At 40.8% G+C, this 26,358-nt stretch overlaps 1 protein-coding gene across 12 annotated transcripts in view; it reads left to right on the top strand.

Annotated features, from left to right (window-relative positions):
• CFDP1 (craniofacial development protein 1) overlaps positions 1-26,358 on the top strand; it is a 157,586-nt gene that overhangs the window by 60,620 nt on the left and 70,608 nt on the right. The window contains exon 7 of one of the 12 annotated variants that reach the window (XR_008615417.1): positions 18,607-19,643. The exons of 10 other annotated variants lie outside the window; for them this stretch is intronic. Coding sequence is in view for 1 of the 2 variants with exons in the window: in XM_055078809.1 (XP_054934784.1) it covers positions 14,972-15,104 (133 nt within the window). In the remaining variant the exon portion in view is untranslated. Of the gene's footprint in view, positions 1-14,971; positions 15,349-18,606; positions 19,644-26,358 lie in introns of those variants that run through there. One more of the 12 variants, XM_055078809.1, reaches the window with a different exon arrangement.

Here is a 26,358-nt window from a genome sequence, read left to right as displayed (position 1 = left end):
GCAGTAAATGGAGTGGGTGTAGGAGATGTTATAGAGACATGAGCTAAACATTCTGCCACTTGGCATGATATCCAATTTATTGCTAAGACAATTTGGGGTGACTGCCTCTTTGTTGCTTTCAGGGATTTTCTTCCAGCTTTTACTGCAAGAAAAAAAAAAAAAGAAAGAAAGAACTGAATGAACTGGGGATGGCCAGTGGGGAAAAGACTTTTTGAAAGATTTCCCTGACTTTCAATTATGAGCATATTTAATGGCTTCATGTTTTTCCTTCTTTCGAACTAAATTGACTAGATTGTACTTGAACACAGGAAGTCCTTTCTCTATCTTTTCTCATATTTAGTTTCTTTACTTCTTTGCCATCTTTTTTCTTTTTTTTGTTATTTCAGCTAGATGCCTTATTATATGGATATACATTGAAAATATTCAAGAAAGGGGTGAGATATAAATAAGGCAAGATTGCAGAGAGATAGGATATCATTTTAGTTGTGGTTAGCATCCCTTCATCTCATTTATAAAAGCAGCCACGGCTCACGGGCCCAGCCGCTCCGCGGCATGTGGGATCTTCCCCGACCGGGGCACGAACCCGTGTCCCCTGCATCTGCAGGCGGACTCTCAACCACTGCTCCACCAGGGAAGCCCTTTACTAGATTTTTGAGGTGAGAGCTTTAGATTGATGACTTAGACTTTTCCTCTTTATAATTTATGTATTTAGTACTACAAATTTCCCTCCTGCACTGCTTTAGCTCTACCCCATGAATTTTGTCATGCTGTATTCTGATTTTCATTCAGTTCAGTATATTTTTAAATTTCCCTTGAGACCTCCTCTTTGACGCATGCATTATTTAGAAGTGTATTGTTTCGTTTCCATGTGTTTGGAGGTTTTCCTGTTGTCCTTCTGTTGTTGATTTCTCATTTGATTCCATTGTTGTTAAGGAACACACTCCTTATGATTTCACCTCTTTTATTTATTGATTGATTGATTGCTGTTCTGATCTATCTATCTAAGTCTCTATCTATGTATCTATCTATCTGTGTATTTAGGCCACGTCATGTGGCACACGGGATCTTACCTCCCTGACCAGGGATTGAACCCATGCCCCCTGCAGTGGAAGCACAGAGTCTTAACCACCGGACCGCCAGAGAAGTCCATCCCCCTCACCTCTTTTAAATTTGTTGACATTAGTTTTATGGCCCTGGATATGGCCTAGCTTGGTATGTGTCCTGTGGACACATGCAAAGCCCGGTATCTTTTTTTTTTAATTTATTTATTTTTGGCTGCATTGGATCTTTGTTGCTGTGCATGGGCTTTCTCTAGTTGTGGTGAGCTGGGGCTACTCTTCGATGCGGTGCACGGGCTTCTCATTGTGGTGTCTTCTTATGTTGCGGAACACGGGCTCTAAGCATGTGGGCTTCAGTAGTTGTGGCACGTGGGCTCAGTACTTGTGGCACACAGGCTTAGTTGCTCCATGGCATGTGGGATCTTCCCTACCGGGTCTTGAACCCGTGTCCCCTGCACTGGCAGGAGGATTCTTAACCACTGCGCCACCAGGGAAGCCCCCCGTATCTTTTCTTTTCCCCCAGTATCTTTTAAATAAATTCCTTTTCTGTCGTTATCAGCCAGAGTTAGTGTCTGTGTCTTTCATCTAAAAACTTAAACTAATATCCCTTTCCAGTGCATCTGTTAAAAGCCTTTATTGCAGCACTTGCTGTACTGTACTCTGTCAGTTTACATGTTGGTGTGTACCACTACACTGTGAGCTTGAAGGCATAGGCCTTGTGTCTTTTTTTTTTTTTATGTCTACTCTGGTACATGGAGAATAATTTATAGGCATTTATTGGATGCATTAATAAATAAATAGTTTTTATTAATGATCACCATTTTAAAAAAGCCTTAGGTAAACTCAGATCTAAGGAGATTTCATTCTTATCTTTTTGGTTATTTGTATTCTCCTCTCAGTCTGAATCTTAAAAGCAGAGTGTTTTTGGTTCCACAGCTTGTGTTCAGCAAGTAATTGACCCGAGAAACAGACAGTAATGTCTATTATGTGATTAGAATGACATTTCATTTCAGCTTAATCATACCATACTTCAAGCATAGACCTGTGGGAAGTTCCTTACTCATTACACAAGACTTATTTCACCACTCCTGTTATTTCCTTTATTTGAGCTTGACTTGTCGTCTTGTTGTGGAAGTGTTGTTTCCACAGCAATACATTTCACAATGCACATCTTAAGGGAATATACTTTTTTTTTTTTTTTTTTTTTGGCTGTGTTGGGTCTTTGTATGTGGGCTTTCTCTAGTTGTGGCGAATGGGGGCTACTCTTCACTGCTGTGCGCGGGCTTCTCATTGTGGTGGATTCTCTGGTTGTGGAGCACGGGCTCTAGGCGTGCAGACTTCAGTAGTTGTGGCACGTGAGCTCATTAGTTGTGGCTCACGGGCTCTAGAGCACAGGCTCGGTAGTTGTGGCGCACAGGCTTAGTTGCTCCGTGGCATGTGGGATCTTCCCGGACCAGGGATCAAACCCGTGTCCCCTGCTTTAGCAGGCGGATTCTTAACCACTGCGCCACCAGGGAAGTCCAACACAATGCACATCTTTGCAGAGTGAGCAAAAGCTCTGATATGTGCCTGGAAGCCTTGTTTTCTAGTCAGGAAGTACATGGAATTCCCTCAGCCTTTCCTGCACTTAACTTTGTGTTTCCTTTTGGATAACTGTTTGGTGGTTTTCTCCATTTAGTATAGGTGCTGGCTTAAAATGTACCTAAGGGATTTTGCTGGATAATATGCACCATTATTAAAGTGTTCAGGCTGTGGCTGGTGACTGCCAGCGAAGTTGCTGTGTGCTGCAGTAAATGGAGTGGGTGTAGGAGATGTTATAGAGACATGAGCTAAACATTCTGCCACTTGGCATGATATCCAATTTATTGCTAAGACAATTTGGGGTGACTGCCTCTTTGTTGCTTTCAGGGATTTTCTTCCAGCTTTTACTGCAAGAAAAAAAAAAAAAAGAAAGAAAGAACTGAATGAACTGGGGATGGCCAGTGGGGAAAAGACTTTTTGAAAGATTTCCCTGACTTTCAATTATGAGCATATTTAATGGCTTCATGTTTTTCCTTCTTTCGAACTAAATTGACTAGATTGTACTTGAACACAGGAAGTCCTTTCTCTATCTTTTCTCATATTTAGTTTCTTTACTTCTTTGCCATCTTTTTTCTTTTTTTTGTTATTTCAGCTAGATGCCTTATTATATGGATATACATTGAAAATATTCAAGAAAGGGGTGAGATATAAATAAGGCAAGATTGCAGAGAGATAGGATATCATTTTAGTTGTGGTTAGCATCCCTTCATCTCATTTATAAATAATAAAACTAGAAGAAAATACGTTGAAGAGATTCGTGTGGACTCACATCAAGAATGATAGAGAACATTTTAGTGACAATTCCCCATATTCCAAGCTTTGTTATTTTCTCAGTCTTCATCTGTTCTGAAGATGTATTAAACAGCATCCATTGAGTGCTTTTTGGTTCCCCGTAACATTTGACTTTCTTGACAGGGAATAGGTTAGTTATCACAGGAGCCTTAGTGTCAGTTCAGTGAGTTGTTGTTGTTGTCGTATCTTTTCTTTTCCCCCAGTATCTTTTAAATAAATTCCTTTTCTGTCGTTATCAGCCAGAGTTAGTGTCTGTGTCTTTCATCTAAAAACTTAAACTAATATCCCTTTCCAGTGCATCTGTTAAAAGCCTTTATTGCAGCACTTGCTGTACTGTACTCTGTCAGTTTACATGTTGGTGTGTACCACTACACTGTGAGCTTGAAGGCATAGGCCTTGTGTCTTTTTTTTTTTTTATGTCTACTCTGGTACATGGAGAATAATTTATAGGCATTTATTGGATGCATTAATAAATAAATAGTTTTTATTAATGATCACCATTTTAAAAAAGCCTTAGGTAAACTCAGATCTAAGGAGATTTCATTCTTATCTTTTTGGTTATTTGTATTCTCCTCTCAGTCTGAATCTTAAAAGCAGAGTGTTTTTGGTTCCACAGCTTGTGTTCAGCAAGTAATTGACCCGAGAAACAGACAGTAATGTCTATTATGTGATTAGAATGACATTTCATTTCAGCTTAATCATACCATACTTCAAGCATAGACCTGTGGGAAGTTCCTTACTCATTACACAAGTCTTATTTCACCACTCCTGTTATTTCCTTTATTTGAGCTTGACTTGTCGTCTTGTTGTGGAAGTGTTGTTTCCACAGCAATACATTTCACAATGCACATCTTAAGGGAATATACTTTTTTTTTTTTTTTTTTTTTGGCTGTGTTGGGTCTTTGTATGTGGGCTTTCTCTAGTTGTGGCGAATGGGGGCTACTCTTCACTGCTGTGCGCGGGCTTCTCATTGTGGTGGATTCTCTGGTTGTGGAGCACGGGCTCTAGGCGTGCAGACTTCAGTAGTTGTGGCACGTGAGCTCATTAGTTGTGGCTCACGGGCTCTAGAGCACAGGCTCGGTAGTTGTGGCGCACAGGCTTAGTTGCTCCGTGGCATGTGGGATCTTCCCGGACCAGGGATCAAACCCGTGTCCCCTGCTTTAGCAGGCGGATTCTTAACCACTGCGCCACCAGGGAAGTCCAACACAATGCACATCTTTGCAGAGTGAGCAAAAGCTCTGATATGTGCCTGGAAGCCTTGTTTTCTAGTCAGGAAGTACATGGAATTCCCTCAGCCTTTCCTGCACTTAACTTTGTGTTTCCTTTTGGATAACTGTTTGGTGGTTTTCTCCATTTAGTATAGGTGCTGGCTTAAAATGTACCTAAGGGATTTTGCTGGATAATATGCACCATTATTAAAGTGTTCAGGCTGTGGCTGGTGACTGCCAGCGAAGTTGCTGTGTGCTGCAGTAAATGGAGTGGGTGTAGGAGATGTTATAGAGACATGAGCTAAACATTCTGCCACTTGGCATGATATCCAATTTATTGCTAAGACAATTTGGGGTGACTGCCTCTTTGTTGCTTTCAGGGATTTTCTTCCAGCTTTTACTGCAAGAAAAAAAAAAAAAGAAAGAAAGAACTGAATGAACTGGGGATGGCCAGTGGGGAAAAGACTTTTTGAAAGATTTCCCTGACTTTCAATTATGAGCATATTTAATGGCTTCATGTTTTTCCTTCTTTCGAACTAAATTGACTAGATTGTACTTGAACACAGGAAGTCCTTTCTCTATCTTTTCTCATATTTAGTTTCTTTACTTCTTTGCCATCTTTTTTCTTTTTTTTGTTATTTCAGCTAGATGCCTTATTATATGGATATACATTGAAAATATTCAAGAAAGGGGTGAGATATAAATAAGGCAAGATTGCAGAGAGATAGGATATCATTTTAGTTGTGGTTAGCATCCCTTCATCTCATTTATAAATAATAAAACTAGAAGAAAATACGTTGAAGAGATTCGTGTGGACTCACATCAAGAATGATAGAGAACATTTTAGTGACAATTCCCCATATTCCAAGCTTTGTTATTTTCTCAGTCTTCATCTGTTCTGAAGATGTATTAAACAGCATCCATTGAGTGCTTTTTGGTTCCCCGTAACATTTGACTTTCTTGACAGGGAATAGGTTAGTTATCACAGGAGCCTTAGTGTCAGTTCAGTGAGTTGTTGTTGTTGTTTTTAAAAGTAAATTTATTTATTTATTCATTTTTGGCTGTGTTGGGTCTTCGTTGTTGCACGCGGGCTTCCTCTAGTTGTGGCGAGTGGGGGCTACTCTTTGTTGCGGTGCACGGGCTTCTCATTGTGGTGGCTTCTCTTGTTGCAGAGCACAGGCTCTAGGCGCACAGGCTTCCGTAGTTGTGGCACGTGGGCTCAGTAGTTGTGGCGCACGGGCTTAGTTGCTCCGTGGCATGTGGGATCTTCCTGGGCCAGGGCTCGAACCTGTGTCCCTTGCATTGGCAGGCAGATTCTTAACCACTGCGCCACCTGGGAAGCCCAGTTCAGTGCGTTTTAACGATTGTATATATCCATGTATCCACCACCTGAAATAAGGTGTAGTATGATTCCATCACCCCAGAAAGCTTCCTCATGCCTTTTTCTAGTTGGTTCTCTTCCCCAGCCCCCTCGCACCCTCTGCCCCAGGCAACCACTCATTTTTATTAATGATAGATTAGTTTTCCTACTCCAGAACTTCATGTAAATCAAATATGTTGTGTCACTCTTTTGTGCTTGGCTTCTTTTACTCAGCATAATGTTTTTTAGACTCACCCAAGCTGCTGTGTCATATTCATTCCTTTTTATTTCTCTTGTATGAGAATATACGAGGTTATCCATCCTGTTGATGGGTTGTTTCCAAATCTTTTTGAAGACATATGTTTTTATTTCTCTTGGGTAAATAAATACCTAGGAATAGGATTTCTAGGTCATAGGGTAGATGTGTGTTTAATGTAAAAACGGACTGCCAAACAGTTCTCCAAAATGATTGTATTATTTTATATTCCTGCCAGCAGTGTATGAGAGTTCCACTTGGTACACATCCTGGTACGTGTTTGGTTTTGTCAGTCTTTTTTTATTTTAGTGGGTGTGAAATGGTATCTCCTTCAGTTTTCATTTGCATTGCTCTGAAAACTGATAATACTGACGTCTTTCCACGTGCTTATTGGCCATTTGTATATCTTTTATGAAATGTCTCCTCCAGTCTCATTTTGTATTCAGTTGTTCATCAGTTTGTTGTTGAATTGTAGGAGTTCATTATATATTCTGGATATGTGTGCTTTGTCAGATATAAATGCTATTACTGAGTATTTCTTTTTATGGTGTGCTTTGATGAGCAGAAATTTTAAATTTTGTTCAAATTTATCTCTTATTTTTTCTTTTATGGTTAGTGCTTTTTGTGTCCCAAAAAGTCTACCTATCCTGAGATTGAGGTAATTTCTCCTTTTCTTTCTTTCCTTTTTTTTTTTTAAAGAACCCATATCGTTCTGGCTTGTATGTTTAGGTTTTTGATCTGTCTTGATTATTATTATTATTTTTTTTTTTTTTTTTTTTGCGGTACGCGGGCCTCTCACTGTTGTGGCCTCTCCCGTTGCGGAGCACAGGCTTCGGACACGCAGGCTCAGCGGCCATGGCTCACGGGCCCAGCCGCTCCGTGGCATGTGGGATCCTCCCGGACCGGGGCACGAACCCGTGTCCCCTGCCTCAGCAGGCGGACTCTCAACCACTGCGCCACCAGGGAAGCCCTGTCTTGATTATTTTTATATTTAAACAGTTGCTTAAAAAATTCAAACAATGCAGAAAAATATAGAAAACAAAATGGAAGTTAATAGTTTGATGTTTCTCTTTCTAGGCCTCCTCTGTCCAGTACAGTCCTCACTAACCATCTGTGGCTGCTGAGCATTCAAATGTGGCTAGTCTAAATTGAGATGTGTTTTAAGTATAATGTATGCACTAATTTTTGAACAGTTAGTAAGAAAAAAATAAGCAAACTATCTCAATTTTTGTACCAATTTCATTATTGTAAGGGTAACATTTTTAATTAATTGGGTTAAATAGAATGATTAAAATTCACTTCACCTTTACATTTTTAATATGGATACTATATAATTTTATTTTATTTTATTTTATTTTATTTTATTTTATTTTTTTTTTTTGTGGTATACGGGCCTCCCTCTGCTGTGGCCTCTCCCGTTGCGGAGGACAGGCTCCGGACGCGCAGGCTCAGCGGCCATGGCTCACGGGCCCAGCCGCTCTGCGGCATGTGGGATCCTCCCAGACCGGGGCGCGAACCCGGTTCCCCTGCATCGGCAGGCGGACGCGCAACCGCTGCGCCACCAGAGAAGCCCCTGGATACTATATAATTTTAAATTATATATGTGACTCTCATTTGTTGTTTCCATTATATTTCAATTGAATAGCTCTGTTCTAGACCTTTCCCTAAGTATTTAGTAATCTTTGTATATGTATCTGTGCTGAGAATTTTTTTTTCACATATAAAAGGTGGTTTTACTTACAAAAATGGAGTCATCCAAGCCTGTTTTCCTGAAATTTGTCATTTTTGCTTAAAAACATAAATACCCACTGACACATATTACGTTAGTGCCTGTATTGACAGATTTATCTGATATTCCTGTTAATGGCTGCATAGTGTTCTGTATTGGATGTTCTGTAATTTATACAACCATTTCCCTATAGGGACATTTAGTTTATTTACCGTTTTGCTTTTTGGTAAACAGTGTGTTTGTAGACACTGCTTCATATTTAGAAAGGTGATAAAAACTCATTAGAGTTTTCTTCTCAAATAGAAATGGTTATCGCAGCTAGGATGGGTGAATTGTGTAGAGGAAGTCAAGGTTCCCTTGTAAAGGACAAAATGGCTTCAGAGCTCTAATCAGAACAGTCTTAGGGGAGCAGACCCTTTAAATATAGTGTATTTCTCCTGCTGGAGTTCAAACTGCCTCTCTTTTGTTCATGATCAGTTAGGTACACAGCAAGTTTAGGCTGGTCGGAGGGTCACAAAGAAAAAGAAGCCAGAATTCTGTGCCTTGGCTTAGGAGAGTTTTTAATGCCCACTGTGTAAAAGTTATTTTGAAAAGCTCTTCTCTTCTGCAATTATTTTCCTTTTTTTTCTGAGCAAAACAACTTTCCTAATATTTATAAAACTTAGTATATGGCCAGTCATTTCGTGGGAAGAAAGTCCCGTAAGAGAACCAATTAGTAAGCGTTAGCTAGAACAAGTGAGATGAGATTATTTAAATATACTTTGGTCAGTTTAACATCTGTTTGTGAGTGTTGAAATGGGCCAGCATGTTATTTCCATAAATGTGGCCTGGGAAATGTGCCTTCTTTTCAATTAGCACATGTAACTGATAAATGCAGACCTTGAAGTAGCTTTTAGAGGAAGGGAGGGAAGTGGACAGATGGGAGCAGCTGCTCCAGCAGAGGTGTGTCAAGGAATTCATCACCGTTTTATCTCCAGGCCAGAATTGTTTCAGTTCCTAAACTGGGAATTGAGTCTATGATCTGACTCCATGCCTAGGAATTCCTTTAAAACAACAAAGTCATGAACTTTATCTTAAGACTGGTAAAGTTAATTTCCCTTTTCAGTTAGCAGTTTGCATTTAGAATTTTGGAACTAAAATGTTTCCTTGCTGAGGCTTTTATTTTCCCCTTCCCTGACACATGTTCTGGCTTATTTAGGATTCAAAAATGCTTTTGAAGGGTGTTTGAATATGTGTGTTCTTTTAAATTTGTGGGGTACAGAGGTGCCAGGAATAAAAGTTAGCACTCCTTGTGTTAAAATATGATGATTTTATTGTATTTTTCCATGAAACAAAACCTGGAAGGAAGTTTTTGTTTTGTTTTGTTTTTTTAAATTTCTTGGTTGCACCGCACAGTGTGTGGGATCGTAGTTCCCTGACCAGGGTTCAAATCTGCACCCCCTGCAGTGGAAGCATGGAGTCTTAACCACTGGACCACCAGGGAAGTCCTTGGAAGGAAAAGTTGAATGAACTTTGCAAGCAGTTTAAAAAGTAGAATTATTTCCAGACCTTAAACCCTGGATTGAGGCACAACTAGAGTGCTTCTCTTAGATTTTCTGTTGATTCTTTCATGAAGGTATTTGATGCTCAGAGCCTGGTCTGAGTCTTTTTTAAATTTCTAGTTCTGATTGGATTTTGGAACCATTTTGCAGGCAACTATATATTGCTTCCTTAGAGAACTGGAAAGTTCCACTGATGTGGGTCCTTTGGCAGTAAGTTGACACTTTGTTGAGGCTAGTCAGCACTCCTGGCTGGAGTCTTGAAATTGCGGGTGTGTGCCTCCTGCCCAGTGTTGAGTTATTCGTGAACAAATATAAAAACCATATACATCTGAGTTTTGTTACCACTAGATTGTGTTCACTTTTCTTTTTATTTATTTGAGGATTCTTAGCTCTTGGTCAGACTCTACTTATAGCTTTTTTTTTTTTTTTTTTTTTTGGCTGTGTTGCGCCTTCGTTGCTGCGCGCGGGCTCTCTCTAGTTGTAGCGAGTGGGGGCTGCTCTTTGTTGCGGTGCGCAGGCTTCTCATTGCAGTGGCTTCTCTTGTTGCGGAGCACGGGCTCTAGGTGCGCGGGCTTCAGTAGTTGTGGCACGTGGGCTCAGTAGTTGGGGCTCGCGGGCTCTGGAGCGCAGGCTCAGTAGTTGTGGCGCACGGGGCTTAGTTGCTCTGCGCTTGTGGGATCTTCCTGGGCCAGGGCACGAACCCGTGTCCCCTGCATTGGCAGGCGGATTCTTAACCACTGTGCCACCGGGGAAGCCCTATAGCTATTATTTTGAGCATCTTGTATTTATAACTGGAGCGCAGGCTCAGTAGTTGTGGCGCACGGGGCTTAGTTGCTCTGCGGCTTGTGGGATCTTCCTGGGCCAGGGCACGAACCCGTGTCCCCTGCATTGGCAGGAGGATTCTTAACCACTGTGCCACCGGGGAAGCCCTATAGCTATTATTTTGAGCATCTTGTATTTATAATAGAAGAAAATACTGTCATGAATATTCCTGTTGCTGGCTCCTTCTTTGCAAGTAGGTACAGTATAATCATGTGCTTTTTACTTGGGCAGTTCTGCCATGAAAATGCAGTTTTCAGCTTGCGTTGTAGCCACTCCATGCCACAGGGACTGGCGCGTGCCCACAGGCAAAGCAATATAACTGGGCTCTCTCAGCCGCCTCCCTTCTTCTGGCATTTGACTCCACTCCAATGTCTGCCTGGTTTTTGTTGCTCTTTAGTGCCTTTAAATACTTGTTTTTCATGTTTTGTCCAGAGTTTATCATTGTTATCTGACTGTGGGAGGGTTAGTCCAAAAAAGACACTTCACTATTACTGTGTTATTTCATTTAAAAATAGCTTCTCTCTTTACTCTCCCACCACAGGTATGTGTTTAACCTTGCCATTTAGCTTCATCTATGACAGGGACTTCCCAGGCGGTCCAGTAGTTAAGGCTCCATGCTTCCAATGCAGGGGGCGCAGGTTCGATCCCTGGTTGGGAAACTAAAATCCCACCTGCCACGTGGTATGGCCAAAAAAAAACAAAAACAGAAGCAAAAAAAAAAAACCTTCAGCTATGACATATACATTATAATTACTTTCTGAAAATTCTTTATGGACTTTGAGTAGTACTACATACTAATATATTAAATGTTTAAGGTGCTGTAGAAAAAACAACTAGCCAGTCACCATGGTGAAATTTGTGTGTTGATGGCCAAATAACCCACAGCACATTGTAGCCGCAAATAAGTAACTTGGTTTCCATCTCATTGCCAATATACTCAAAACACACTGTAAAACATTTACAAAAATGTTTAAAAAAAAAAGATGGTACTGATGAACCTAGTGGCAGGGCAGGAATAAAGACGGAGACATAGAGAATGGACTTGAGGACACGGGTGATGGGGAAGGGGAAGCTGGGGCAAAGGGAGAGTGGCATGGACATATACACACTACGAAATGTAAAATAGCTAGTGGGAAGCAGCCCCATAGCACAGGGAGATCAGCTTGGTGCTTTGTGACTACCTAGAGGGCTGAGATAGGGACGGTGGGAGGGAGACTCAAGAGGGAGGAGATATGGGGATATATGTATATGTATAGCTGACTCATTTTGTAGTAAAGCAGAAACTAACACAGCATTGTAAAGCAGTTATACTCCAATAAAGATGTATTTAAGAAAAATGATGCAGTAGATGACCAGGGTTTAGTAGGGTTAAAAGTGAACAACTGACGTACATTTATAAATGCCTGGATTAGTGGTTCTCAAACTATTTGGTCTTAGGACTTCTTTACTTTCCTAAAAATTACTGAGAACCCAAAGAGCTTTTGATATCTGTTACTGTATTAGAAATTAAAGCTAAGAAATTTAAAACATTTATTTTCAAGTAGTAATAAACTCATTACATGTTAGTAAAACTAGCACATTTATGGAAAATAAGTATATTTTCCAAACAAAAAAAAAGAATTCAGAAGAATGGCCTTGTTTTACATTTAGTTTAGTATTATCTCTAGAAAGATACTTAGGCAACTAATAACAGTATTTGTCTCAGAGGAGACAGGATGTGGTAACTGGAAGACAGGAGAGAGAAGGGAGACATATTTTCAAATACTTTTTGAATGTTGTGCCTTGTACATTGATTACCATTTTTTAAAAAGTAAATTATTAAATAAAGCCCTTATCTTCTGGCAGAAAGGTGCTTAAAATAATAGATTTTTAAAAATTATTTTAGGTACATTTATTTAGAGGGGAGAAGAGCCTCAGGAGACACTTCTTCAATCTAAATTCGGTTCTCACTCTCTTTATCTCTCATAGCCCCTTTCCTAACAAAAGAATCTTACAAAATATTCTTTTCTTTTGTAGCACTTACCTCAATTTGTAATTACATGGATTTTCTCGTATATTTTATTTTTTCACCTCTCTGCTCCGTCGCTAGACTGTTAGCTCCCTGAGGGCATGAATCAAATCTGTTCACTATTCTTAATCTAGTACTTGGTTTATAATGGTTTGTCACTATATATTTATAAAATGAACGAATGAGGATCTGTGGGAAACTCACATTAGTTTCCCATTTGTCAATGCTGAGCAGTTCTGGACAGTTGCCAGAATATAGATATCCTGCCCAAATACCATTTTTGTGTGGGTAAAAAGCTTCCTGCATTTGTTCAGGCTCCCCATAGATTGTATACTAGATGGGCAGTAAGTAATTAGTAAGCATTTTAAAGGTGAGTGTCACAAGAGGGGGCCACAAAAAGGTTTTGTGCTCAGACTTTCATACATGAAGCCATTTTGCTATTTTAAAGATTTTCTTCTCCATCTCATTCTTTGATTTGTTATGTTTTTCTCTAAATAAAGTAAACATTTAAAAAAAAAAGACCAAATCTGACTCTAATGCTGGAATAAAGAGCATTACACCAAACATTTCTTCATGCCTAGATGAAGTTGGCCAAACGTTTCATCTGTTTCCTTGTAGTGGTTCTTTTAGTATGCTCAGCTCATTCGCCGCTGGGTTGTCAGAGGCAAGCAGCTGGATTTCAATGCCAGCAGTTTGTTCATACGGCTACAAGACCCTCCATTGCCGCAAGATCTCCCACTGCCATGGGAATAAGAGCTAGCGCTCTTGCTGTAGCCATTGAGGTCCACTCCTGCCCTTGCCTCAGATTCCATGTAATTTCATTATTTATAAAAAGAATTATCGCCTCTTCTATGCAAAACAGTGGAGCAGAAGGTTTATAATCATTAGTAGGAAGATGCACAGTGAACGGTAGTTTCGTAGTAAAGTAATTTGTTTCCCTTTTATAAACAGATCTTTAGCTTAGGTTTGCTTAATAAGTACAGGAATGAAGAGCAGAGTGTACTCTTCTGGAAGGTACCTCAGCTCATACCTTGTTTTACAGATTGTGCCATACTTTTTTTTTGAGCTATGGTGAGCATATTTTCCAAACCAAAAATCAGCATACCACCTCCAACATTATTTTTTTTTAATTGTAGATTTACTTACCAGAAGAGTTGTACAGTGGTATAAAAAATAAGTCAACAGCATGGATGAACCTGAAAGGCATTATGCTATGTGAAATAAGCTTCATGGGTTTTTGTTTTCTTTTTTTTCCTAAATGAACACCTTTGCCCCCCGCCGAAAAAAGTCAAATGTAGTTATACTTTAAGGAGTAAAGTAAAAAAGTTGGGATGGGATTGTCCAGGAAAATCCAGGACATAGGGATGCCTTTCCTAGAAGGAAGACGGGAGGTTGACTCTTCAAAAGAGTGGAAAGCTGTATTTTAATTTCCACTTTACTGATCTTTCAGCAGTGTTGGCATCAACACTCCTAGAGCTGCAGCCTGGCCCCACCTCCCTACCCAAAGTAGGATGCTACACCACAGACTACGCAAAACCATTGGTCCATATAGAGACTTGTTTTTTGTTATGAAGAACATTTTTGCCTTGAAGCCTGTAGGGCAGACAAGTAACAATAGAGTATAGCAGTGACCCAGGACTGTCCCACGACTGTCCTCACCTAATTTGTAGAGATCATACACTCTAGGAAATAGCAAGTGTTTGATAGTGGCAAAAGCACCTCTGGGAAAGAATAACTTCGTTGAATACTTGGGTTTTTCTGAGTTTCTTCATCTTATACAAATAACTTCCTGTAGGTATGGGAATTACTGGTCAAGACAGGCTCTTTTGCTTGTTTTTCTAGGCCTGGATTCCAGTCCATGCCATAGTTGCACATTGCAGAATAGGAGAAGGAAGAGGGCAACGAAGTAACAAAAGTTCTGAAAACAAATACAAGGAAACTAGGGGAACCAAAGAGGAAACAGACATGAGAAATTCAGAAAGAACCCAGACTAGTAGAGAACATGCCCATGTGTTATTTTCCATGGTATATTTATGGAGGCTACAGGTGCCTTGGGAGTTCTATTGTGTATTGTAAATGTTTCATTCTCTGAGCTTTTCTAATCATTATCCCTTTCTAAGTCTTTGTAATATCTGACCTAACATTCTGTTTGAGATGAGATTTTTAGTTCCTGCTGGACCTCTTCTTGTCCCAAAGTAGCAAAGTCAAACACTGATAGCAGTATCACTCTGGGAGCATTTATGGGGACCTGAATCTATGACTTAAACCCAGAATTTCACCTGTGAAAGTTCTCATTACTGGGTAAGTGGTTGGGTATTGTCATTGTGCACAGGGCCATGTTTATATGATGAGGTCATAAGCCCCAAGACAGTGGGAACCCAGTCTGCTTGGTTGACTCACCTCTGTATCAGCAGCACCCAGAAGAATTTATGTTAGAAATAGGCACTCATTAAATATTTGTTGAATTAATGAATGATTTTAGGAAGGAGATTAGGGAATGGGTGGTAGGATATTTGAAAGGACAGCCAAAAATGAATCTTAACACTGAAGAATTTGGATTAATATTACTGGAAACCGTGTGGACAATCAACTGCTATTTCTTACTTTTTAATAAAGAAGTCTTAGGACTTCCCTGGTGGCTCAGTGGTTAAGAATCTGGCTACCAATGCAGCGGACACAGGTTCGAGCCCTGGTCCGGGAAGATCCCACATGCTGCAGAGCAACTGAGCCTGTGTGCCACAACTACTGAGCCTGCGCTCTAGAACCCGTGAGCCACAACTACTGAAGCCCGCACGCCTAGAGCCCGTGCTCCGCAACAAGAGAAGCCCGCGCACCGCAACAAAGAGTAGCTCCCGTTCTCCGCAACTAGAGAAAGCCCGTGCATAGCAACGAAGACCCAACACAGCCAAAAATAAATAAATAAATTTATTTAAAAAAAAAAAAGACTGTCATCTCTAGATCCTCTTAAAAAAAAAAAAAGAAGTCTTATATGTGACATTTTAACTATTTTACCTGTAATATTTCTGTGGTTTCATAGTAAATTATTTAATTTCTCTATTGACAATGTTTAAATATTAAACATTAACTAAAATTTAATGTGGCTGGTTCTTTTAAACACTTTAAACAACATAAAATATATTATAAATGTGATTATTATAAAACTTACTGGGGCTTCCCTGGTGGTCCAGTGGTAAAGAATCTGCCTTCCAACGCAGGGGACATGAGTTTGATCCCTGGTTGGGGAACTAAGATTCCACTTGCCGCAGGGCAGCTAAACCTGCATGCCACAACTACTGAGCTCGACCGCCTCAACTAGAGAGCCTGCGTGCCGCAAACTACAGAACCCATGTGCCGTGGAGCCCACACGCCACAACTAGAGAGAAGCCCGCGTGCTGCAGCTAAGACCCAACACAGCCAAATAAATAAATAAAAACACTGAGATTTAAAAAAAACAAAAACAACAACTTATAACTATCTGGTTTGGAGTAAACTGCTGGCTAATTTCCAGTTATCTTGATTTTTTTGCACTTAATAGAAAACTAAGAAAGGGGGATTTTAATCAGCCACAGAGAAGTTATTGTCATATCTGCTATTTTTGTCTTTACCTTATGCTCCCTATGGGTGTTACTGAGAAGAAGGAAAGGGGTTACTACTGTTCCTTTCCACATACAGAAACCCATTTCAGACCCTCTGGACATTCCATTTGTAATGCTAAATTATCTTTACAAAATTAGTTTGATTTATGCAGTGTCGCAGTCTAGCTAACAGCATAGTCTTTAAGCTGACTGCTTAATCCTTTCAGCACAACTCTGACAGACTTAAAAATATCCTTGCTTGGGGCTTCCCTGGTGGCGCAGTGGTTGCGCGTCCGCCTGCCGATGCAGGGGAACCGGGTTCGCGCCCCCGTCTGGGAGGATCCCACATGCCGCGGAGCCGCTGGGCCTGTGGGCCATGGCCGCTGGGCCTGCGCGTCCGGAGCCTGTGCTCCGCAACGGGAGAGGCCACAACGGAGGGAGGCCTGCATACCACAAAAAAAAAAAAAAAAAATGATCCTTGCTCTCTGGCAATGCTAGAAAGTACCAGAACAGTATTGACTGTTTTCTTGCCCCAGGACATGGAGTCATCTCCCATTCAGTCCTGGTTCTTTTTAGTGGAGAGTAATAGTAGAGATCAAAACCTGGGCTTATGAATGGTGGTGACCAGCAAAAGCACTGCTGTTGCTGTTACACTAATTTTAGTGACAGAGCTTTGTTTTCCTATTCATTATAAGATATTGCCTGCATACAGAAAACATATACATAATGTATACCTAAGAAATACAAACAAAACAAACATCCATGCACTCATTACCAGCTTAGAAAGGAAGCATTATTAAACTTGAGAAGTTCCCTGTGTATCCTTCTGTTTTGCATCCCCTTTCAACCCCAAAGAGGTAACTACCATCTTAATTTTTATTTTTGTCATTCTCTTACTTTTCTTTAGTTTTTTTTGTTACCATGTATGTACCCTGAAACATTATTTAGTTTTGCTCATTTTTGAACTTGAAATATGTTGTCTTACAGTATGTATTCTTCTTTGACTGATTTTTTTTTCAGTTAACCTTACTTTGAGATCCACATTGATGTGGTAGCATTAGTTCAGTCATATTCACTGCTTTATTATATTCCATAGTATGCCACAATTTTTGCATTTTCTTCTGTTTCCCATTTTTTGCTCTTGGAAAAATATTGCTGTGAACATTCCCATACACATTTCCTTATGCACCTGTGTAGGTGTTTCTCCAGGTCATTGTTTTGGGACATGTTTTTAATCATGACCCCATAGTAAGAAATATAATAAGGCAAAAATGCCCTATTTATGTGTAATGAGGTAAAAATATAACATTTTATTCCATTCACTTTCATTAAAATAAAATACTGGTTGTGACCCACTAAATTGATTCATGATCCATTGGGTTAAAACCAGCAGTTTGAGGACTGGCCTAAGAGTGAATTTGCTGGGTCTAGAATATGTTTAAACGTTAACCTAAGAAGATTATGTCTTTGTTTTTTAAAGTGGTTGAACCCCTCTAGCAGCAAGTAAGAGTTCCTATTGCTCCAATCCTTGGCATTGGCAAACTTCGGAATTGCCAGTTTCATGAGTGTGAAATGGTATGTCCTGTAGCTTTAATTTGCATTTCCCCGTTACTGATTGAATTATCTAGTGGGGAGACAATTTTGTTTACTATTAGAGCACACTTTGATGTTCATCTAAATATAAAGTACATCTTCACCGTTCTTGGATCTTGAGGCTTTTGAAAATCTGATGAAAGTTAAGGACCTACCTCCTAGAAAAATTACACTTATACAATTATACGTACATTTGACATACAGTATCATAGAGTTCTTGACCATTTTAGGACCTTTAGAGAAAGAGATAGCTGGTAAAAAGTTCCCAGGGACTCCCAGCAACACAGATGGCTGATTTCCCTGTTCCATCTGAGTCATTTACTGTGCTCGGTTGAGGCTTCCCTCCTCCACACCAGCGCCCCCACCTCCATCCTGAGGCTTTCTGGAGAAGTGTGATATGGCCTGCAGCTTTGCATTGGTGGCAGAATTTGCTGTTGTCTATTATGGGGTACCAGCATACGTAACACTGTGTGTATAGACAGTGTGTGCTAAAGATGAGTGACAGAGCAGAGGCTATAAATTCAAAACAACCCCAAAAATTGAAGCTGAAAGCAACTAATAAAAGACTCTAAGGGGCTTCCCTGGTGGTGCAGTGGTTGGGAGTCTGCCTGTCGATGCAGGGTACACGGGTTCGTGCCCCGATCCGGGAGGATCCCACATGCCGCGGAGCGGCTGGGCCCGTGAGCCATGGCTGCTGAGCCTGCGCGTCTGGAGCCTGTGCTCCGCAACTGGAGAGGCCACAACAGTGAGAGGCCCGCGTACCACAAAAAAAAATAAAATAAAAAAGACTAAGAATATACAGAAGAGAGTGGGCGGGATACATGTTTTTTCTATATGAGGTGATAGATTGAACCAATTTTATTTAAATCTCAATAGGATCGTCCAGTAGCCTTGAGGCTTTGGTGACGCCTTGGTAACTGATAAGAGTTACATGGACCCCACTTATAGTTAAAATTATTTGTATTATGACACAGTTAATAAGTGGATATAATTCTGCATGTGTAAATTGATCTTCAGAGAAAAATGGTTTTGCTTTCCTTATCTTCCAGTACCATAGATATTTTTCTGCTTGCTTTTCCCTAGGGCTTTTCTTACTCATCTAATGCAGGATTTAGAATTTATCCCACTACTTTGGCTCCAAGGAACTTTATTCACTCACTACCCAGCCATGTGACTCAACACCCAGTCAGTGGTTAAGACTAATTAGATGCATTATTCTCTTCAGAGACACCTCCAGCTCTTCCCTGACTTCCACTCCAAAGTTCCCAAGTCTGTGAAATAAAGCTGTCTTGTAGTATAAGGACGCTTGTGTTTACTTTCAGAAGGGACCTCCTTCCAGAAGATATTTTTTATTTGATTGGATAAGAGGTATGTGTGGGTAAGTCACGAAATGGCTATTCCAAGCTCTATTGGGAGACCAGCATCTGAAAAGGTAGAAAGTACACAAGATTCAGCCAAGTAGAAAACTAGTTGTCTCTCTGGCAGATCATTTTCAGCTTTCTTTGGAGTGTATCCATTAGCAATGCAAACGTGGGGTTTGATAGCACAATAAACAAAACATTGAAAACTTTAGATGGTACTTATGAAATTGTCTCTAGTCAAGAAGACAGTGAAGCACATCCCTATTGGGCCAGAGGTAGTTATCCCTTTATTCTGAATTCAAAACCAGTTACTTTTAATGGTCCTGAATATGTCTCCAAATTTGCTTAGGACTGTTATCCCCAGAGAAAAGATAGGAGAATCTGTTAGAAGGCAAGGCACTTGCCTTAGTACTAGGTGGAGGTGGTGATGGTCAAGGAAACTGCTAACAGCCTGCAAAGGCATGGAGTCTCAGGAAAGACTGGCTTCGTGGTTTGGCAAATCCAAGGCATGAGATTTGGTGGTTTTGTTGTTTTGTCATACTTTTTTGCTCTTTAAGAGTCTTTAGGGGCTTCCCTGGTGGCGCAGTGGTTGAGAGTCCGCCTGCCGATGCAGGGGACACGGGTTCGTGCCCCAGTCCGGGAGGATCCCACATGCCGCGGAGCGGCTGGGCCCGTGAGCCGTGGCCGCTGAGCCTGCGCGTCCGGAGCCTGTGCTCCGCAACGGCAGAGGCCACAACAGTGAGAGGCCCGCGTACCGCAAAAAAAAAAAAAAAAAAAAAAAAAAAAAGAGTCTTTAGGCAGGTGGGTGGGGGGGTTACTTCCCTGGTGGCGCAGTGGTTAAGAATCCACCTGCCAGTTCAGGGGACACGGGTTCGAGCCCTGGTTCAGGAAGATCCCACATGCTGCGGAGCAACTAAGCCCGGGCGCCACAACTACTGAGCCTGCGCTCTAGAGCCCGCAAGCCACAATTATGGAGCCCAAGTGCCACAAATACTGAAGCCCACGCGCATAGAGCCTGTGCTCCACAACAAAGAGAAGCCACCAAAATGAGAAGACCGCGCACCACAACGAAGAGTAGCCCCCGCTTGCAGCAACTAGAGAAAGCCCATGCGCAGCAACGAAGACCCAGCTCAGCCAAAAATAAAAATAAAGAAATAAAATTTTTAAAAAAGAGTCTTTGGGGGGAAAAATTAAATGCACGGACTAACTAAAACTTCAACACTTGATTCATTACACAGCATATCAGCCTCTGCAGAGTTTTGCTATTTTGGAGCGAGTGGTGTGAATGATTCCCTGTTAATAAGAATCTGGCTTTTTTTTTTTTTCCCTATTGGAGAAAAGGGGCTTGTATGCATGTTACCCTACCTCGGCAGTTCTCAAGCTTTTTGTTCTCAGGACCTCTTAGCACTCTTCAAAATTATTGAGTGCTAGTTGGGGGCGGGGGATGAATTGGGAGATTGGAATTGACATATAAACACTGATGATATTATGTGTAAAAGAGATAACTAATGAGAACCTACTGTATAGCATAGGGAACTCTACTCAATGCTGTGTGATGACCTAAATGGGAAGGAAATCCAAAAAAGAGGGGATATATGTATACGTATAGCTGATTCACTTTGCTGCGCATTAGAAACTAACACAACATTGTAAAGCAAAAAAAAAAAAAAAATTTATTGAGTTGGTTATAACTGCCATTTGTAGTATAAAAAGTTAAAACTGAGAACAATTTTAAATACTTATTAATTCATTTTCAAATAACAATAATGAACTCTGATACATGTTAACATAATATAAACAAGTAACTATATACTACTACTAAAAATTGTTTTTATTGTGGTAAAAGACATAATATATAACATACTATTTTAACCTTATTTAACTGTACAGTTAAGTGGCACTAAGTACATTCACATTGTTAGGTAACTCTCACCATCATCCATCTCCTGAATTTTTCACCTTCCTAAACTGAAACTCTGTCCCCGTTAAACACTAACTCCCCATTCCCCCTCCCCAGGGGGCACCTACCAACATACTTTCTGACTCTGAATTTGACTATTCTAGGTACCTTGTATAAGTGGAATCAAGCGGTATTTGTCTGCACCTAATGTATACGGGAATGCGTTTGTAAGGTTAACTTAATATATGTCTTGCAAACAGATTGTACCTTCTTTTTTTTTCCCCCTGTGCTATACAGTAGGCCCTCACCAGCCATCTGCTTTGTACACAGTAGTGTACGTACGTCAATCCCAATCTCCCAGTCCATCCCACCCACCCCGCTCCTTGGTGTTCATACGTTTGTTCTCTACGTCTGTGTCTCTATTTCTGCTTTGCAAATAGGTTTGTCTGTACCATTTTAAAAAATTACACATGTGTTAATATACGATATTTGTTTTTCTCTCTCTGACTTGTTTTGCTGTGTATGACAGTCTCTCGGTTCATCCACGTCTCTGCAAATGGCACAATTTTGTTCCTTTTTATGGTTGAGTAATATTCCATTGTACATGTGTACCACATCTTCTTTATCCATTCCTCTGTTGATGGGCATTTAGGTTGCTTAATAAGTAACTATATTTACCAAAAGGTTAGAGTCATGGTGTGATTTTCTCTCTTTAATGTCTGGTTTAATAGAAGATAGCTGGATTCTCAGGTCTGCTGCTCCGTTCAGTCTTTTTTTTTTTTTTTTTTTTTTTTTTTTGACTGTGTTTGGTCTTTGTTGCTGTGCGCAGGCTTTCTCTAGTTGCGGCGAGCGGGGGCTACTCTTTGCTGCAGTGTGCTGGCTTCTTATTGCAGTGGCTTCTCTTATTGCAGAGCACGGGCTGTAGGCGTGCGGGCTTCAGTCGTTGTGGCACATGGGCTCAGTAGTTGTGGCTCACGGGTTCTAGAGCCCAGGCTCAGTAGTTGTGGTGCATGGGCTTCATTGCTCCGTGGCATGTGGGATCTTCCTGGACCAGGGCTCAAACCCATGTCCCCTGCATTGGCAGGCAGATTCTAAACCACTGTCCCACCAGGGAAGCCCCATTCAGTCTGTTTTAATATGTTATTTTGGTTGAATGATATGAAGAAAAGCCAGCCTCATACAGATAACGTAGTTGGAAAAGGAAGGAGTATTTTAATAGCTGTTTAGATAATTTTGGATATCATTTTGTGGTACTACACCAAAATATGAATGATGGTAGTTTCTTTTCTGTAAGAAAGTTTATTACAACTTTTTTTTTGTTATAGCAAAACTGAAGAGTCTAAATACCAATCAATATGTGACTAATGAAATATAGTATATCTACACAATAGAATATAATGCAGCTGTTAAATGCTGAGATCAGTATGTACTTATGGGGAAAGCCTCTGAAGTACATAATTTAAAAAAATACAGGAGACTAGAAGTAGCAGTTTAATGAGAGGTTAAGCCAGCAGGAGCCTAGCTTCTTGGCTTCAAAGTCCAGATCTGCTACTTCCTAGTTATAGAATACTGAGAAATGTCTTAATTTCTCTGTGCCTCTCCTGCTGTCCTTTGCTTTGGATGAGCTCTCTAGCTGACCCTTATTTTTCTGAGATCTTTAACTCTAAATAATGGTCTCAATTCAGTAATTAAAATGTCCAGAACTCCCACATTCCCAATACCTACAACAAACGAAAGAGGGAGAGAAGGTTCTTTTGCCTTTGGTAACTAAGACATCATTGGCGACCTCCACCAGGTGGTTTCAGAGGAGGAGTAAGACAGAGCCCAAATGGCAGTGGGAAAAGGAAGGAGTGAGGGCTGTGGAAGGGGTGGAGCAAGTGAGGGCAGACTTTTGGAGCAGCTACAGAGGGAAAAGCTAAAATAGAGGAAAGAGGTGTATTTAAAGAAGTGAGGTTGCTGAGGAGGTGGGAAAAGATGGATGGAATTCTCAGCTCAGGGGCGTGCATTAGTTTTGGAATAGAAGCTATGACAATACACACTTAGAGCCTCCACGTAGGGAAAATGACCTGGAAGTTAAGAGGGTTCCTGCTTGATAGCTCCTAATTACTCCCTACAGGAAAGAGGAGATGATGTTAGGGACTCAAGGAGTGTGGTGCTGGTTGGGATGGTCTCTGGGGAATGGGAAAGGGGAGCTTCCTAGAGAGTCACTCCCTAGGATTTCTGAGCAGCTTTAAGAGCAGGCAGGTCTGAGTTTGGAAATTACAGGTTTGTGAGATCTGTGTAGCTCTGTGATTTTCCCTGGAAGCCTCAGAAGCAGGGTTGCAGGCATAGAGCATGCCTTCAGGGACATGCTGCAGGCTGTCTCAGAGGAACTCCAACACCAAAAGGGCCAAAGACAACATCAGCCCTTCCTCCTTATTTTGCTGCAGGCATGCTTCATTAGGCGGCACAATCCATCAAATAAAGAGAATATTTTATATAACTCCCCTCTTGAAAAAGCAGCACCTCGATTTCCCTGTTTAAAAACATAATACTAAACATCAACTAGCTTAACAAAACACAGCCACTGTGGGTGGCTTTATGCATTAGCACCTAATTCATCAGCACACCAAATTCAGACACTTGAGTGTCTTTATTTAATACATGAAGTCCTCCAGTGGTAGTTTCTTATTTTTTTCCTAAGGCTGATTTGTTTTGTTTTGTTTTTTTAATTTATTTTTTTGGCTGCGCTCGGTCTTCATTGCTGAGCGCAGGCTTTCTCTAGTTGCAGCGAGCAGGGGCTACTCTTCATTGAGGTGCACGAGCTTCTCATTGTGGTGACTTCTCTTGTTGTGGAGCACGGGCTTAGTTGCTCCACAGCATGTGGGATCTTCCCAGACCAGGGCTCGAGCCCGTTTCCCCTGCATTGGCAGGCAGACTCTTTTTTTTTTTTTTTTTTTTTTTTTAATTTATTTTCGGCCACGTTGGGTCTTCGTTGCTGTGTGCAGGCTTTCTCTAGTTGCAGTGAGTGGGGGCTACTCTTCATTGCAGTGTACGGGATTCTCATTGCGGTGGCTTCTCTTGTTGCAGAGCACAGGCTCTAGGCGCGTGGGCTTCAGTAGTTGTGGCACGCGGGCTCAGTAGTTGTGGCTCGTGGGCTCTAGAGCACAGGCTCAGTAGTTGCGGCGCACGGGCTTAGTTGCTCCGCGGCATGTGGGATCTTCCCGGACCAGGGCTCGAACCCATGTCCCCTGCATTGACAGGCAGATTCTTAACCACTGTGCCACCAGAGAATTCCTGGCAGATGGATTTTTAACCACTGGACCACCAGGGAAGTCCCTCCAATGGTAGTATCTTAAAGTTTAGTTGCAATGTGGAATCTGAAAACTGATCAGATTTTGTACTATTACATTAAAGTCTTTGGTCTTGCATTTTGAATGAATTTTTTTTTTACCAATTTGCATCATTTGTAACACCGTGCATTAGTTATTTGGAAAATACTAGTTCACTGGGTTATACAGTTCTAATGTTGACTGATTTCATTAACAAGTTATATTCATTAATATCACCACCAATCTCATCAGAAAGTCTTTAAGTACCGGGAAGCTGTCCAGCTCACAGTGGTAGATACAAGTTTTCCAGAATTTTAAAGCTCAAAATTATCACTGGCAGCAAATACTGTCACTTGTTCTCCTTCAAATGACAGACTTCTTTCATTTTTCAGAAATGAGAAAATGTCTGCCAAGTACCCAAGTATGAATAACCATAGTTTATCTGGGAAAGCAGATTTAGCTTGAAACTCAGTTGCACAAACGCTTTTCCTGGAGACCACCACTCTTGGCAGGAGAGCTTTATGCTTACTTCACATTTCATAAAATAGAATATTAAAAAGATATCTATTTAAGAATTAAGATTCAATTAACCTCATTTTTTAATAAAATTATATGTATTTCATTACAAATACAATTATAAATATGGTATATAGAATATTTACTTCACTTAATTTTTATTTATTTATTTATTTTTGGTTGCATTGGGTCTTTGTTCCTGCACATGGGCTTTCTCTAGTTGCAGCAAGCAGGGGCTACTCTTTGTTGCGGTGCATGGGCTTCTCATTGCAGTGGCTTCTCTTGTTGCAGAACATGGGTTCTAGAAACGAGAGTTTCAATAGTTGCAGGACATGGGCTCAGTAGTTGTGGCACGTGGGCCCTAGAGCACATGGGCTTCAGTAGTTGTGGTGCAAGGGCTGTAGGGTGCGCGGGCTTCAGTAGTTGTGGCTCGCAGGCTCTAGAGTGCAGGCTCAGTAGTTGTGGCACAGAGGCTTAGTTGCTTCGTGGATGTGGGATCTTCCTGGACCAGGGATCGAACCTGTGTCCCCTGCATTGGCAGGCGGATTCTTAACCACTGCGCCCCCAGGGAAGTCCTCACTTAATTTTTACTGCTTTGGGTTTTTTTAATAAAAGCAAGGGTCTTATTTTAGAATAATTTTATAGTGAATAACCTGAATAGTTTATTTCAGACAAGTTGCTAAAATGATAGCGTTCTCATGTATTTTTCATCCAGCTTCCCCTAATTTTAACATCTTACATGACCATGGAACATTAGTCAAAATCAAGATATCAACAGTGGGACAGAACTCTTAACCAAACTCTAAACTTTATTCCAGTTTTCCCATGAGTGTCCTTTTGCTATTCCAGGATCCAATCCAGACTATCCCATTGCATTTAGGCAGCAATTTTTTAAATAATACTTTCTCCTTTTCTCTACCACATTTAAGGAAATAAATAAACGTAAGATTTATGGAAGAGTTGCAGAGATAGAACAGAGAATACCATGTACCCTCCACCCAGGTTCCCCTAATGTGAACATCTTGTATAATGACAGTGCATTTGTCCAAAACTAATAGACCAACAAGGCTGCCATGTTTTTATACCATCATGGGGGGACCTCCCCTGTAGATATGTCTTAGATTTGGGGGGACCTCCACATCAGTGAGCTTCTCACTCTCATGATTTCAAGCTTGGAGTCAGGCAGACCAGGGCTTTGCAGCCTACCCCAGCCATGTCCTGGAGTGTGATCGCCTTAATTTCAGCTGCCTCCTCCACAAATGGGCAAATGTAGTGCTTGTGGCAGACACTCAGCAAACTGCTGCTTTGTTCTTAAGTGAAACTGCCTTTTTTTTCTTTTTTCTTTTCCTTGCTTCCTTCCTTTCTTTTCTTCCTTTTCTTTCTTTTCGTTCTTCCTTCCTTGCTTTTTTTATTCTTTTTTTTTGAATTTTATTTTATTTTATTTTTTATACAGCAGGTTCTTATTAGTTATCTATTTTATACATATTAGTGTATACATGTCAATCCCAATCCCCCAAGTCATCCCACCACCACCACCACCCTCCCGCCGCTATCCCCCCTTGGTGTCCATACGATTGTTCTCTACATCTGTGTCTCAGTTTCTGCCCTGCAAACCGGTTTATCTGTACCATTTTTCTAGGTTCCACATATATACGTTAATATATGATATTTGTTTTTCTCTTTCTGACTTACTTCACTCTGTATGACAGTCTCTAGATCCATCCACGTCTCTACAAATGACCCAATT

This window comes from Physeter macrocephalus, chromosome 17, assembly GCF_002837175.3.
Source record: "Physeter macrocephalus isolate SW-GA chromosome 17, ASM283717v5, whole genome shotgun sequence".
Lineage (NCBI taxonomy): Eukaryota > Metazoa > Chordata > Mammalia > Artiodactyla > Physeteridae > Physeter > Physeter macrocephalus.
This window is presented reverse-complemented; position numbering and strand designations above follow the sequence as displayed.